At 37.2% G+C, this 16,495-nt stretch overlaps 2 protein-coding genes across 5 annotated transcripts in view; one reads left to right on the forward strand and one right to left on the reverse strand.

Annotated features, from left to right (window-relative positions):
• The first annotated feature begins 940 nt into the window (after positions 1 to 940).
• Positions 941 to 10,057, forward strand: ZCCHC9 (zinc finger CCHC-type containing 9). 4 transcript variants are annotated; one of them, XM_014560916.2, is made up of 6 exons: positions 941 to 1,132; positions 2,248 to 2,659; positions 5,224 to 5,374; positions 5,635 to 5,727; positions 7,636 to 7,704; positions 8,961 to 10,057. In XM_014560916.2, exons 2-6 carry the CDS (start codon positions 2,276 to 2,278, stop codon positions 9,077 to 9,079), a joined length of 816 nt encoding a protein of 271 aa, XP_014416402.2. In that variant the 5' UTR covers positions 941 to 1,132; positions 2,248 to 2,275; the 3' UTR covers positions 9,080 to 10,057. The 4 variants fall into 4 exon arrangements, with proteins under 4 accessions (XP_014416402.2, XP_014416404.2, XP_014416403.2 ...); XM_014560918.2 differs by lacking the exon at positions 941 to 1,132 and adding an exon at positions 1,135 to 1,155; XM_014560917.2 differs by lacking the exon at positions 941 to 1,132 and adding an exon at positions 1,142 to 1,162.
• A 2,859-nt stretch (positions 10,058 to 12,916) lies between these two features.
• The window catches only part of ACOT12 (acyl-CoA thioesterase 12), a 41,775-nt gene continuing 38,196 nt past the window's right edge, over positions 12,917 to 16,495 (reverse strand). The window contains 1 exon segment of the mRNA XM_032475341.1: positions 12,917 to 16,417. Within this exon segment, the coding sequence (XP_032331232.1) occupies positions 16,268 to 16,417 (150 nt within the window). The 3' untranslated portion in view covers positions 12,917 to 16,267.

The following is a 16,495-nucleotide window of genomic DNA, read 5'->3' on the forward strand; positions in this document are numbered from 1 at the left end:
GAATAGCATATACAAAGGCCTAGAGATAGTAAGATGCATGTGTTATTTGAGAAACTGAGGAAAGACTCCTCTGCATGGAGCTCAAAGAAGAGAGGGAGATTGTGCATGGTGACGCTAGCGAAGTAAGCAGTGACTTAACACCTTGTTTGAGTAAGTTTGAACTTCATCCTAAGAACCATGGGAAACTGTGGGAGGGTTTAAAGCAGAGCAACAATTCGATTTACATTTCAAAAGTTCGCTTTGCTAAAGCAGGGAAAATGGATTTGAGGGAGTAGAGCAAGAATGGATGTCCAGACCAGCTGCCAGTAATCCAGGTGTGACATAATTAAAGTTGGAACAAAGAAGGTAGTCGTAGCGAAAAGTGGACAGATATTTAAGAGGTGAAATGAATCAAGCAAGATGATGGGGATGAGCACAGTTGTCCTGGTGAGCTTGGATGCCAAATTTTCCACCATGCACAACTGCTGGTGGTAGCGTTTGGGGGGCGCGGGGGGAGGGGCACCGTTGAGACGAGTTGCTTAAGAGACTAGGGTTTCCCTCTAAATGAGAGAAAATCTTTGGTTCCACAATGTATTCGAATTGAATGCTTAACTAGCATTGGGCAGGACAGTGGGGCACCGCCCTCCACCCAACAGAGCCCCGAATATCCTTTTTAGATTTCTATCACGGTGATCCACTCCCACTGCGCTAACAGTTTTACTTTACGTCTGCTTGGAAAGACGTAACTCCCTCCCGACGCCAGTTTCAACAGATTTTTGTTACATTTCTCTAAGTCCAGTTCAAAGATCAACTTCTCGAGGAAGCCTTCCGGGCCTCTCCCACCCCACGGATCCGCCCACTGTGCTGTGTGTTCAATAGCACAGATTTGGCACTCTTCACCTTCGCGCCTCCGCAGTCCAGCGCAGTGCCCTTCAAACACTGGGCACCCCACATGCACTAAAGTCAGTCATTGTTACCGGCGCAGGGAGGGACCGTACCGCCCGTCAGCTGCACATGCGCCCTTCAGCCTCGGGCACGCCGGAAATGACGCGCTCTCAGGGAAGACGTGCTTCCGCTCCCGAGTGCGGACGCCGCCTCAGGGGGCGGGCTTCTCTGGCTTGCTAACTCCGCCGCGCTGGAGGATTCGTGCGTGGTAAGAAGTTGTGCGCGTGGCAGGCGAGTGGTAGGGTCTCTTCTTCAGTTCCCTGTGACCCGGGGGGAGGGCGGAAGGAGGGCGGAGGGAAAGGCAGCTACATTCCCGAGGGTGCCCAGTGCCAGGTGGGGCTGGAGCGCCCGGCTCCGCGGCTGGCCCGAGGGCTCCGGCGTGGGGACCGGCCTCAGCAGGAGGGGGCTATCGCTTGGGCTGGCAGGTCCGGCCTCACTGCGGCCCGTCGGGCGAAGGGTCCCGGCCGAGCCTGTACTCAGAGCTTCCCACGTCCCATGTACTCAGGGGAAGGATAATTCACTTCCTCTTGAACAGCCCCGGTCCCCACTGTGACAGTCACAGGTCCTGCAGCGACGAGTGTGCGCGCGTGATGTGAAGTGGCGTGCCGCGTCTCACACCTGTTCCCTGGCTCCTCAGCTTGTGTTGAAGGATGTTTTGGCAGGAGCTGAGGATTTTACACTGGTTGTTGCACGGAATGCTGCCTTAAAAGGGAGGCGGCTTACTAATTGAAAACAATTTGAAACAACTGGGCTGGAAGTAGTTTACCCTCTAATTCCTAGGAGAAGACCTAGTATCATCCCGTAATTGCACACGCTTTTATATATTTTACTTGTCAATCTGCCAGAAAGAGTTGTAATGACAAGCTTCACCTCCACGGACAAGGTTTGTGTATACTTACTTGCTATGCAAAGGCAGACTAAGGAAGATTGGAAGAAAGTAGACCTGGGACTTAGAGATAGGAAAGTAAATGGCTGAGAAAACTGCAGAATTTGGAAAGAGTAACTTCATTCACTATTACTATGTGACTTAAATTTTGGGAATAATTTGGTTTCTTAATGAATTGTTTTCCACTTTGAAGCAAGTATTTATATCCGTGGTTGTGGTGGTGTTTGTTTTTTACTGGAGTGGTCACGTCTCTGGTAAGGGCTAGATTTACATTACAGGCATATCTATGCAACATATTATAGGATTAAATATAGATATCTAAGTGAAGTAAGAACTGTTTTAAATAATTAAAACTTTAACACATGACGCATGTGTGTGATATAGCATGTATTTTTTTTTTCTTTTAAATGAAAGCTAACTGGCCATTCTTGTCTTAGAGATTGATAAGGTACCTCTGATGAAGCCATGACCAGGTGGGCACGAGTTACTACCACACATAACAAAAGACCCTTTCCTGCAACATCATGGGAGGACATGAAGAAGGGGTCCTTTGAGGGAAAAAGCCAAAACCTACCAAAGAGTGAACAACTTAAAGCCAACAGGCTGTGCCTTAAAAATGATGTGCCCCAAGCAAAACACAAAAGGAATAAGAAGAAAAAGGAATACTTAAATGAAGATGTGAATGGATTCATGGAATACCTAAGACAAAACTCACAGATGGTTAACAATGAGGAGATGATAGCAACAGACAGTCAGGAAGTAAGGGAAGAAATTGCAATTGCTTTAAAGAAAGATAATCGTCGGGAAGGAAGAAGATTAAAAAGACAAGCAGCAAAGAAAAATGCAATGGTAAGATTATCACTTCTACCAAAATGTTACTTTATATGGCTAGAAACTTATTCATTCACTCATACACATGTGTTTTAGCAGACTGATTACTGTTATATACTGGATTTATAAGGCAACTTTTTGAGGGCTAGTAATAACACTTGGACTTTTTTTTTTAGCACCTCCTATATGCTGAGCACTTGAGGTGCTGATTAATTATCACAACATTAAAAAAATGGTGGCATTCTCATGGGTAGAAAACATTGATGTACAGATAGGTTAAGTATCTTGCTGAAAGTCACTTAGTAGCAGAGGTGAAATTCAAACCCAGGAAAAGGTGTTAATATTTGACTAGTTAGAATAGTGGCTGGCACTATATGAGTATATGTGTTATTAAATAGATATCAACCTTAGTGGGCTGCTAGATCTGTGCAGTCCAACCAAAAAAAGAAAAAAAATTTAAACCCAGAGTCTGACTTCAAAACCTATATTCTCACCCCTTCCAACAGCCCTTTTTCAAACAGCCATTTTAAAAAAAGATGAAGTAAAGGAGAAGGCTAAGTACAACTGGTTAAATATGTGTGGTGTCTGTTAGTTGGAAAGGGTGTTATCTTTATTCATAAAAAACTGAGGCACAGGAAGGAGATCTGGTAAGAATCACACTGGTTAGTAACAGAGCAGAGTAATAGAGTTAAAATTCCTTGAGACTCTCCCTAGTCATTGCTCTGTCCCTCCTTATGTCCACTCAGAGGAATGCTGGGAGCTGCAGGTTTATTTCTGTGGTGCCTAGCCCTAGATTTTAAACTGTCAGACTTAGGAAATGAAATTTTTAGTATAATTCCTCTAATTGAATTTACCAAGTCTTCTAGCAGGATACTACATAAGAGTCAGAATTTGTTGCCATTTTACACTTTTTAAAAAAAAATTAGGATTAGTAAATGTAGAGCCCCGTTTGCACCAATGCAGGCTTGAAATGTGACAGCCTTCATAAATGTGTCTTCTATTTGCAGGATTCTATGCAGTATCATTTTTAAAGATGATACTGATGAAATATTCCTAGAAAAGATAATCATTTCTATTTGTATCAAGATAGTTTTGCTTGAATTATACAATTATTTTAAAATATTTTAAAGTCATGTTAGTATAACTTAAAGATAATTTCATTGTCATGGGCAGTGTGGTGAATTGCATACTTTTGGAAAAAGTTTAATGTGACATTTTAAGAGAAGTTTTATGTTTGTAATTAAAAGGAGAAAGACTTTTTTTTTTTTTAAAGAAATGCTTTATGTTAAAGCATATACTTTAAATAGTATATGGCTTCTTGTGACCTACCTTCAACTTGTTTTCTTGTTATTTTTTTATTACCTCACACTAAGCATCAGTTCTTCATTGTTAATAAGTTGATTAAGGTATAGAAATTTGCCAGTCTGCTCTCCACAGTCCTGTCTACATTAAATTTAAGGATCACTCAAGAAATTTTATTCGGTAAAAATTAGGCTTTAAAGATTAAAAACCTAATCAGTGAACTGTCAGGTTACTAGAGACCACCTTGACTTCACCTAGAAACTAAGACTTCTTAATCGTGGTAATCCAGTTTTTAGCAGTAGCTTTTCCTGCAGTTCTAGAATAAATGCATTTTCTTTGTTTGGACCAGCTCATTCTAAATGTAAAAGTTGATGAAGAATAAAGGGACTCATTCTTTTCCAATGTTATTAAACAGAAAAAAAAAAGTGAGGGTATAGTTGCAAAATATTGTTTTATTTTGCCTGTTGAATTTGCATTTTTCAGAAACGTGTGCTTATTTTGGAAAAAAAAATAAATGATGAGCTATTTGTTATCCAAGAAATATATATATTTTTTTCAGTTTAAATAAAATAGTTTAAATATCTACCATCTTTGATTGTGACTGATATTCTCATTCATTGCAGTAAAAATTATCCTCCAAATTGCTAAGTAAGTATGTAAAGCAACCAAACCATTGTTCAGTGTTGTGTTGGAGCCAGATAATTCGGCTTAGAATTATACCTTTAAAATGAGAATATATACTAAAAATGAAACCTCTGCCTATTTACGAATATTAAAGATATAAAAACTATAAGATGTACTTTCTGGTGTAAAATATATCATGATTTGAATTATAATTTAAATGGAATAATTTGACCCAAATTCATTTAATTATATGAACTTTAAAAGTGAAAGTATTAATTTTGAGTGGTAATTTTTATGGTCGTTGTCTGTCTGCTTCAGAAAACTCAGTTTTTCCGGTGTGGACATCCCCATTAGTGAAACAAATGTCCTTTTTTGCTTAATTTATTTAAGCAACTACCTCCTACAAAGACATTTATAACTTTGTATCTGAGACTGATAGATTTATGTATTGAAGGCTTTCAAAAGCACTGAGATCCTCTGATGGAAAAGACATTTTTATGGTTTAGGAACTTTTTTCTACAGATAAAGTATGGAGATTTCAAAAAACGAACTAGATAACTTTAAAATGAGAAATGTTTTAAAGATATTTTTGATGAGTAAAATTAATAAAGCCAGAGTAGTTTTACAGTGTGGAAACTCACATTTTGTTTTCCCAGGTATGTTTCCATTGTAGAAAACCTGGCCATGGGATTGCAGATTGCCCAGCTGCTCTTGAGAGTCAAGAAATGGGCACTGGAATATGTTATCGGTGTGGATCCACAGAGCATGAAATAACCAAGTGCAAGGCTAAAGTAGACCCAGCTCTTGGTATGTTTTTTTTCTCAGTTTTTTATTTGGTTAATGGAGAAAGTGGCCAATAAGTAGGCAACTAGTTTTTTTTTTTTTTTTTTTTTCTGTTGACAGGGTTTGTTATGACTGTGCCACTTAATATTTTGAAATCAAATGAGAGTCAGCTTTAAATTATGTAAAAACGAATATGTTTTCTTCTCAGAGTATTTTAAAATAATATGAATTACATGACGTGTAATATATATAACCAACTTACCAGGAACTGTTGATTGTTACAGGTGAATTTCCCTTTGCAAAATGTTTTGTTTGTGGAGAAATGGGACATCTGTCCAGATCTTGTCCTGATAATCCCAAAGGACTCTACGCTGATGGTGAGTACTGTTGCTCATGTATGTCAAAAGTGGAAAGTCATCATGCAGTTGTGATTTAATGTACACTTAGCCACTTCTTAAATAAATTCTTGAATAAGTGGCAAAATCTTGAGAATTTCTTTTTATCAAGCACTATTTATGTTCTAGACTTTTTATGTAATGTGACTTGATATATTAATATATCAAATAGGAAAAAACTGACATGTACATTTCAAACTGTGTGCTTACTTCAGCATAATTTGTGAGAGTATGTTATAAATATCTGCTTTTAAACATAACAGAAACAAAGGTATTATTTCTCAAACTAATGTAAGATTTAGAAAAATAGTGTTATAAATTTAATCTCAGCCTAGCATACCATTTTGGGTAGAAGGGTTGATACACACTGTTCACATTTGTAAGTAATTTTTGTTTGTGAGGTTTTTCTTATTTGATTGTCTGGTATGGGATCACGTAACTTTCTTATCTTTGGCTTAGCTGATGTCTTAAGGTCCCCACAATAAAGCCTATGATGTCTAAAGCTTTACGGAGGATATTGTCTTCTGTTAATGTGATGCTGGTACCATCATGTTCTAGACACTTACTGTGTCACGTTCTGGGTTCCCTTGCAGAAGGTCAGTGAAAAAGCATAGCTTTGGAGTTGGACCATTTATTATAGACCTAGCACTGCCACTCACTAACTGTGGGACTGTAGCCAAGTTATTTAACTTCTCTCATCTCAGTTTCCTCACCTGTAAAATGGAAATGAGAAAACTGTATTTCACTGATTCTATAATGCACTTTTCCTCCACATTTTTATATCTCTAAACTTAGTATATCTTACTATTGGTGAGTGCCACATAATTGGCAGGGTTTTTTTTTCTTCCCCAGAGAGGTATGTAAAATAATGATAAATCTTATAATCAGTGCTATCTTAGATTTGACGAATTATGGTATTTTACCTTGAAGAGTTATGGAGGATTAAAACATACTATTAAGTGTCTCTGCTATTTCACTGTGGCATCTATAACAACAAAGAGTCCTGGACCTGGAAAAGGCTCAAAAGTGCCTTTCAATTTTGAACTTAAGAAACAGGTTATATAATATGACTAGGGAACAAAGGTGGCTTTGTACGGTCAACCAGAATGACTAGATATAAAAAAGTATAGGAGGGGGAGTAGACCACATAGAATTGAGAATTCATCCAGGCTTATGTCCTATAGGGTCATTTTTTCTGAGTAAATCACATAACATTATGAGGAAGATTATGATATGCTAGACCATTAAGCAATAGTGTTTGACCATTCAGTGAAAGACTGATTTTAGAAACCATATGTGTTATAATTCACAATCCTGGAATGTTGCTTAAAGTAGGCAAATAGGCATTTTTATGAGTTAGGATACCTGGCAGATAGAAGGCACTGAAACAAAAGTTAATTTCATTCCTTTTGTAACTACTCACCCCCATCTGACTTGTACAGCAGAGCAGTGGTTCCTGACCTTTTTCGAGGTCATTAATTATTGGAGAATCTGACAAAAACTATGGACATTCTCAAAAAATGCATTTGCACACAAATTTTGCAGAGTTCACAAGCCCCTGCGTATCTAACCCTGGTTAAAATCCAAGCTTCTTGGATGGCTCTTGGACATTCCAGAGGACAGGTACCTTTCATCATTCCTCACTTCTCTTTCTCACTTCTCCCCTAAAGACCAGGTGCAAGAAAAGGTGGGTAGGCACAGATTAATGCTCTCTGAGGTCAGGAGAAATGGAGAATGGGCTTATTAATAGGAATGGTGGCACCTACCTGGCTCCAGCTACTTTACAACTGACAAGGTTATGAAGACCAAATAAGATATAAAAGTGCTTTAAGACATTAAAAACCCTATGTAAGTCTGAGAGGTTTTCAATGACTTTGTTCTTTTTTGTAGGTGGTTGCTGCAGACTTTGTGGCTCTGTGGAACATTTTAAGAAAGATTGCCCTGAAAGTCAGAATTCAGGTGCGTTCTCTGGGCCTCCATTTAGAAGGGGTGAGATTAGTGTTCCTCTGTGTTTTTGCTGAATTTTGATATTAATATCTCATTGAGGTACAACTGATTTTAAGGCTGCCTGGTTTCTTACTGCAGTGATGACTTCATTGTTTCTGTATCAGTAGTAGACACAAAAGTGAGTATCAGCTGCTGTTCTCAGGTGTGAAAAAAAAAGGGACCAGTAAACCCCAGAGGACCCTGATTTTATAAAGCATTTTATTCATAAGTATTTATATTAGCTAACTAATGTACTTAATAATAGAGCTAATTCAGTATTGATTCACTAAAATGAGAAATATGAAAATAACTTTCAGTATTCATATGATTGTATATCCTCATGTATGCTCTAAAACCTCTGAAGGATTCAGAATTAGTTGCAAAAACTGGCAAAAATATTAAAATTGTATTATTTACACAGCAGTGTGGCCAGCTATATTTTATTCCTAATGAAATACTACCCTTAGTCATCAAAAACTTCATAACTGTTCACAAAATCTAAGGCAAACTTTTGGGAAGTGTGGAGATAATTATTACATTAGTTTACCTAGATTAGAGTGATGATAGTCGTGTGTGAAAAAAACCAAGACAGTAGAATAGCCCAGTAGTACTTCTTAGGGAAAAAGCACATTTCTTTTACATCAGATAGTCATAGTACCACACAAATAAATCTGCTCATTCTTACTTCCTACTCCTACCACTTGAATTTGAAAGCTTGTTCTTGCTTACAGTCTTGTCTAGAAGAAGTCAGTCTATACTACACTGTAGGCAGTGAGATTGAAATGATGAAGTGGAATTTTAATTCTCCCTCCTGGGAGGATTGCCACTTCCCAAATGACAAGACTGACAAGCAGATGTTTTATAATTTCACAGGTGGAATCTTGTGCATTTAAAACTGATGCTTCATAAGTCTTGCTGTTTACAGACTGTTGGAATTCATTGACTCTATAATGGTGAACTCTGGAAAGGAATGAAAGAGCTTTTTCATCAATTTGTGCATTGCAAAGCAGTTGCTGCATTTCCCTAATTGGGACAAGAAATTGCCTGTGGTACTCTGAAATCAAGGATTATAATCAATTACAGAATTGCTCGCTTTCCTTTAGTGATGGAGTCTTCTCTCTTTGTGATTATTCATGTCAAAACTAGTTCTTTTGCTAAACCCAATACCAATCTAGGTGGATGTATTTGATGACTTTTTCTTACATTCTGGCTTTTCTATTTCTTTACAGATCGAATGGTCACAGTTGGTCGCTGGGCAAAGGGAATGAGTGCAGATTATGAAGAAATTTTGGATGTGCCTAAACCACAGAAACCCAAAACAAAGATACCTAAAGTTGTTAATTTTTGATAATGATGAGTACTGTCTTTAGTTACTGCCTCATTTTTAAGCATTCTGAACTGGACTTAGTTCACAAGATAGAGCTGGACTCCGCCTTGGAGTCCTGTATTGTAGATATCAGTATAATCTGGGTGTGGTCAAACTGTTTCCTGAGTTCTGTCTATCAAGGGGTACTTCCACCATTGTTTGGAGAAAATCCAAAGGAAAAAAAAAAAGTGTTAAGATGTTTAAACTGGATTCTCTAAAAGAATATATTACTAAAAGATAGAACTTAGGTGTAATTAATTGGTTATAAACCTGATTGTAACAATTATCTTTTTCTTAAAAATATAATTATGCACTAATATGAACCATCCCTAAATATAGGGTAACTACTTTGCATTTGGAAATGAATTTTTCGTTATATTGTTTTCTTGGTTCAAACTACCGATTTATTATTATATTAGAAATTTATTTATAATTGCCTCCCCAAATCTGTATTTTTAGAATATTTAATAAAAACTCATTTGCTATTTACTTTTCTGAATACCTAATTTTGGATTGAATAAGCCATTGTCCATTAATGTCCATGTGACAGTCCCTTTGGAAACGCAATCTTTTATGAGTCCTAGACAAGGTAAATTTTGGTTAATTTTCATTTTAGTTTTGACATAAAGTATTACAAATTATTGAGGTTAAAATAGAAGAGTACCTCAGCTTAACAGCAGCTCTTTCTTTGCCCCTGATTTTCAAGGGAAAAATTCTAGCCAAAATTCATTTTGGGGTATTTAACCAGAATGATGATGGCACATAACAGAGTATGTGAAACTTAATAGCATTTTGTTCGCCTGTTTTAGATGAGTCAGGGTGAGATGCAGGTATCATCATAATAGAGTTAGAACACTAATCAGAGATCCATTAGCTTCTTTGTTTGATTTGATGAATACATGCATACCTAATACATATATTTTGCAAGGCTTAAGGCTCCCAATATACTGTATAATGGAATGACTGTTGGTTTGTGTGTTTTATTTGAAATTTTACCTGATTGGATACATTTGTAATGAAAGGAAACAGCTGTGATTAATTACTGATATTTCAAAAGCAAAATATTTACCAAATAAGAAAAGGAATACTTTTCTCTGTTTTAATGTCTATGCAACTCAACAGTTCTAGTCTTAATAGGAGCTGTTCTTTTATTTTCAGTGACAGAGGAAAAACATGACAGAATATGGCTTAGCATCCCAGAGCTTAAGGAAATGAGTGCCATTTGAGAGGAGTTGTACAAGTCATGCAGCTGGAGAAGGACAGCAAGGCTGCCCTGGTCATTAAGTCTGAACACACCCAGATTTATTTCATCTGTCCTAGTAGGAGTAGCAGGCTCTGGAAAGTTGAAAACCTGTCAGCTGCAAGTTAAGTCTCACGTTTTTTATGTAGGCTTCAATGCAGAGATAATAGTGTCCATCTTGTCTTCCTTGGGTTACTTAGTTTACATTTTAATGATCTATAAAGTAGACGGTGAAATCATTAGAAATAAATTGCAGGTGCTGAATGTAACATTGGAAAAGCGTATGGACGCTTTGTCAAAGGAACTCAACAGAGACAAAAATTCTGACATTCTGAGAGACTATTGCTTGAAAGGAATGACAGGCGTTAGTTATTTTCTTAACTAAGAATGCTAATAGAGGAAGGTAAACATTTATTCATTGTGTATTTTCCAAGCACCTGCTGCATTCCTGGTACTCTTTCAGGCACTTGAGATGGTGGCAGTGAATAAGACAAACAAGGCCACGTACATTCTAATAGGGCTGAAAAATGGAGAGGAGACTTAGGGAAAAAAAATGCACATCAGAATGTCTGTAAAAATCATAACAGGGATATTTCATTAGATTTTATAAATACCTCATTGAATCCCCTAAGACTTAGTCATTAGCACTCTTTTCTTCCTTTAGTCCTTTAGAAATGTCATCTTACAAGCTTGTCTTTCACTTTTCTATGACTGATTCCTAAATCCACATCTAGCCCTAAAGTCTCTGGTTTCAGTTCTGTTTTCTCACCTGCCTGCTGGACATTCTTACTTGTATGTTCCGCTAACACCTCAAACTCATAGTAGCTTTAAATCTCATCACTTCTCCTGAGAAAAAAAGGACTAATTTTCTTTCTTATCTCCGTTTTTTCCACTACTATTATATTCCATGCTTACAGGCTTGAGTCTCAAGTTGCTCTTTCTTGACATTCCCCTCTGTACACCCCCAGAGTCAACCCTCTCTTATTTCTGTCAGGTGTCTGTCCACTTAATAGAGAGTCTTTTCTGAACAGCCTTACAGGAAATAGCTCTTTCCTCATCCCAATAACTTTTCATTCTCTTACTCTAAATTTTCTCCGTAATTTATGTCTAACACTACTTATCCCCTTTCCACCAGATTATAGGTTACATGAGGGCAGGAATTTTGAGTCTTGCTCATTAGTATATCCTGTGAACATACTAAATGGTGAAATACACCAATGGGTGGACTCACTGAGGAATGGAAATAGAGGAGAAGAGGCCAAGGACAGAGCCCTTGGGTAGTCTAATATTTAGAGATCTGGTGGAGGAGGAAGAACCATAGTGGAGGCTTTAAAAGTGGAACTGGTGAGGTGGGAGGAAACCCAAGAGCGTTAACATCATGGAAGCTACAAGGAGAAAATGTTGCAAAAAGAAAGAACTAGTCAACATTGTGGATGCTGCCCAGAGGCTAAATAAGCCAAGAGCAGGGCCATTAGATCTGGCAATATGGAAGACATGGGTGGTAAGAGAAGTAAGAGAAGGCTTTGTGGAGTAGTGAGGTAGAAATATGATTCGATAAATGAAATAAGGATATGAAGACCAAATTTGTAGATAATTGAAATAGAGATGGGATGGCCTTTAAGAAATGGGGTAAGATGAAGTGTTGTTTTGTTTTAAGATAAGAGATAGTAGTGGCTATGGAAATAATCCAGGAAAAACTCCTGAAGTAGAGAAAGAAGAATTGAAGGAGGGAAGTCTTCGAGAAGGTTAGAGAGAGATTTCTTTGCAGGAGGTAGAGATGTTTACTTCATTATAATAGGAGGGATGGCAAAGATGTGGAAAGTGCATTGATGGGCGTATAATAAGACTCCTGCTTTGTGGTTTATATTTTCCTCAATGAAATATTTTCTAAAGTTCATGAACTGAGCAAGAGTAGGGGACATGAGAAGCTTGAAGGAAGAGAAGGCAGTATGAAATAGCAAACATATAGGAAATGTAGTAGGATTATCAGAGCCCTTTGAAATGTGTGGTCATAAATTTCAAGTGAGACCAGTTCATAATTTTTAGGTACTCGGTGCAGGGCTGAGGTAATGCAAATACTTTAATTTAACCACAGTTGTAAGCTTGCCAGACAAGTTGAAGGAAAGGCAAAGGTATAGGTGTTTTCCAGGGAGTGTAATTGATAATAGAGCATGGAATCTAAGCCAGGTAAGGAAAGAAGGGAGGACATGGAGAGGGATAATGAGCTCTGGAAATGTGGAAATACTAATTTTGAATCTATTTTCAAATGTCCCTAAAAATGTCACAAAATGAGGAAGGGAAAGATGGCATCAGATGTATAATTTTTATATGGTATTTTATACTTGCAAATATAAAATGAGAAAGGTGTTTTCTAATATTTTTCTCACTTTTGAATCTGAAGATAAGTTACTGTCAAGGACTGTGAAGGGTCTGAGATTCTTAATAAGCTAGTCTGTTAACTGTTTCATGGATGTTGGCAGAAGGCACGAGAATCCTGGTTCAGAGACAAAGGACTGGATTACTCATGGGACAGTGAATGGCGTGAGTATTACTTAAGTATGTTGCTTCCCTTTTTCCATAAGTCCTACAGGGTGACATGGTGGGCGCAGACGGGTGCTGTAGACATAGCGGGTTTGTGTCACAGCTGAGGAACCCAGGGCCCAGCACTCTGGGCTAGTTGCAAACACTGTAGCAAGCAGCAAACAAGCCAGTTTCCTGTGCCCAGAGAGTGAGCCGTTAACCCTGAAGTCATGCTGTGGTCACCTTGTCCCACTTAATTGCCTATGGGACTAGCTACAGATGTTGCTTAGAATTAGGAAATGAAGTCTTGCAGTCTGGCACCTCAGCAGGAACATGCAAGACCACTCTGAGCCCATGGTGAACTGTCTGTCCCAGTAGTTACATTACCTTCAAATGGGTGAAATAAATCATGAACAAACTCAATATTTTACACTTAAATAATTTATTCTAAACCATAAAACTTATTCCTTAGTATATATATTTTCAACATATATTTTCAAAACTATTTCTATAAATATACCAAAAAAAAATTTCCAAAGTTATCTCTGAAATTTGCAATAAGAAATATGAACAAAACCATGTGATAGTATATATAAAAATACTCTGGATTTCTTCCCATTTTTATTAAAATTGTTCATCATATCCTAGAGGTGTTTGAGTATAAAGGTAAATATAAGCTTAACCTACATTCTAAACTATACAGATCAGTTTTTACGTTTTTCCCCTAGATTTCTTTTTTTTAATTCTTTTATCTGTTTATTTAAATCCTTATTTTTTTTAATTGAGGTATAGTCGGTTTACCATGTATTTCTGGTGTTCAGCATAGTGATTCATTTACACATATATATGTATATATTCCTTTTCATATTCTTTTTCATTAGGCTATTACAAGATATTGAATATAGTTTCCTGTGCTATACTCCCTAGATTTCTTCTTTTAAACATTTGATAGAAAAACTGAGTACGGATCAGAAACTCAGTTGCATTAAATCCAGGAAGAATTAATAGGGATGAGCTTCCTTCCTTAATCAAAAAGCTTTCAGTCCTGTTAGAAGCACTTGAAAACCCTTACCATCAAGAATGTCATGAAATCTTGAGTGTTCCTTGAGGATACTTTGACACTCCAAAGGAAAAAAATAAGCATAGCTACATATTTATGTTCCCTCTGTCCTTAGTCTCTGGGGGCTGAAGGGTGACGGCTGAAGCACCAGCTTAGCTGCTTACCCTTGGAGCAGTCATGTTTGCTTAAAGCCAGGGCACCACAGAGAGCAGGGAAGGCTGTCTTTAATCACCTCACTCTGTTCCAGCCTCTCCAGCATCTGCTTTTCCCACAAAGTGCTAGAAACATTCCCATCTCAAAGGTTTTGCCTGGGCAAGTCCTTCTGCAAAAAAACGTGCTACATCCAGAGATCCTCAAGACTCAAGTCTCTGCCTTCAGGTTTTTGCTCAAGTGTTCCTCAGTGGAACCTACTCTGACATCCTCTTTAAAATATGAACAACCACCTCTGACACCTCCCCAGCACTCACATCCTTTCTTCTGCTTTCTTTTTCCGTGTAACACTTACCTCCTAAATATTCTATATTACTTGTTTTATTATGATGTGATCAGTATGTTTCTGTTCCTTGCTGAACCCACAGAGTCTAAAAGTGTCTAACACAGAGTAGGTTCTTAATATTTATTGAATGAATGAAAGAGCAATCAAACACATTTCCATTAAAAAAGGAAATGGAGACCTCTGGGCTATTGTTGAATTTTACAGCAGGAGTGCCTTAGTTGTGATGTGATTGCAGGCAATAGATTTTAAACTTTTTGAGATGCCCTAAGTAGAGCCTGAATGCATTGCTGTCTTTTCCAGTGTCGTGCCTTTTTAAAGTCTCTCTAGTCCGATAGTCTGAAAGTGAGCACTTTCAACCTAGGCCATGATGACTGCGTGTGACTGATAATATTGAAATGGGGCCAGTGTGGTTGAAGAACTGATTTCATTTAATTTTAATTAATTTAATTTAAATGGTCACATATGGCTAGTGGCTGCCATGTTGAACATTGCTGGAATAGACTGTGCCTGTGTTATAAGTTAGAGTGGGTGATGTCTTTATGTCTAAAAGTGATTCAGCCAAAGTTACTCTATTCCTTCAGCCTCACAATGTTCCTGTTTGTTACTGTTCATGAAAAACTTTAAAAATATATAAATTCAAAGGCATAAGAGAGACAAAGTTGGAAGTGTTTCAACTGTAGAAGGGGCCTGAAATTTTAGCATACAAAATTTTAGTGTAATGTAACTCCATTTAATGCACATTTTTTCACCTTTTTTAAAATCTAAAAGCATTCTCAAAAATCTTTCTATTTTTGGAATGTAGTATATAAGCATTTAAATCTACATATCCACTCTTCTTATTGTATATAAATTTTAATTCATAAAATTGGGGCACAGTCCAAAGTTCATATAAATAAAAATTGCTGGTACAGAATAATAAAAATAATTACAACCATACCTAGATTGGGTGAGTAAATGGGGAAACAGAGGTAATTATGTGACAAACTAAAGCAGGCTGTATCTAACCTCTTAAGTGCTCTGAACCTTAATCGAGAAGTTCTTCAACTTTTACAAGTTGTCCTGTAGAGGAGGCTAGCTTGACATATGCTGGTTTGTCTTATGAGTTAAGACAAATCACAGACAGAGTAAAATAATAAATGTTAAAGTCTAGGGAATAAAGCTCTAATGTAATGGTTATGAAAGAAGAGCTCAGTTAATTCTTTCTCTACAATATCACATTCTGCAGGTACTTTGCGAGTGTATATAGAGCAATAGATACTAAATTGGTCAGCTACCTTGATATATGCTAAATGACACTAGTAAAGTAGTTCCTATTACTAAAATTGATTGGATTCCATTATGTTTTAATGTCTTCCTAATTTAAAGCCCTAAAACATGTAATACGTCTTGTCAGGTGCTCCTGACATACAGATACCTGCCTGTACACGGAACAACCCCATGTCATTAATCAACTAGCCAACTTTTCATTTCTGATTTTATAAAATTTTATAAAATTTCAAACAGAACACATGTCACCTTTGTGGCCTAAACATGTTTTGATTATTTTAACCAAAATGTCACCATTTTACAGAATACACAATATTGCAAATGGGAAATTTTCCATTGCCTGTGTCCCTGAACAAGAGCAGAGTCACAGATGATCTAAAGCAGAATTTTAAAGCTCTTTCAATGTTAACCCAGATCACTGATATTTGACTTGGGTTACATTTTGTTTTTTAACCTCTTCGTAAGTACATTTTGCTTAAGCTGATATTAAATTATTTTTGTGGCCCAGAAGCTTGTCAAGTGTCAGTGCTAAGGGTGCTTGGAATTGAAAGTGGGAAATCAAATGACAGGTAATTTAAAGTTTATAATTTAAAATAGGCTTATCAACCCATCATCAGTAGCATTCTCTATGAACTGTATACAGGAGGCTGCTGTCTCTTCAATGGATTTTGACCAGCCACCAAGATTTCCAGCAAAGTAAGGAAAGATGCTAGCAGAAATCTGGTTAAAGTAAGATACCTGTTTCAAAGGAAAACAAAACAGTATTTTAATTTCTTATTGCCTTGGAGCTTTTTCAAGCAGGGAGGGATCTTAATC

This window comes from Camelus ferus, chromosome 3, assembly GCF_009834535.1.
Source record: "Camelus ferus isolate YT-003-E chromosome 3, BCGSAC_Cfer_1.0, whole genome shotgun sequence".
NCBI classification, from domain to species: domain Eukaryota; kingdom Metazoa; phylum Chordata; class Mammalia; order Artiodactyla; family Camelidae; genus Camelus; species Camelus ferus.

Bases quoted from the DNA above. Each gene is read 5' to 3' on its own strand.
- ZCCHC9 (XM_014560916.2), top strand. From the start codon at position 2,276: ATGACCAGGTGGGCACGAGTTACTACCACACATAACAAAAGACCCTTT. The intron at 5,375-5,634 runs GTATGTTTTTTT...TGATTGTTACAG, and splicing joins TAAAGTAGACCCAGCTCTTG to GTGAATTTCCCTTTGCAAAA. The intron at 5,728-7,635 runs GTGAGTACTGTT...TCTTTTTTGTAG, and splicing joins CAAAGGACTCTACGCTGATG to GTGGTTGCTGCAGACTTTGT.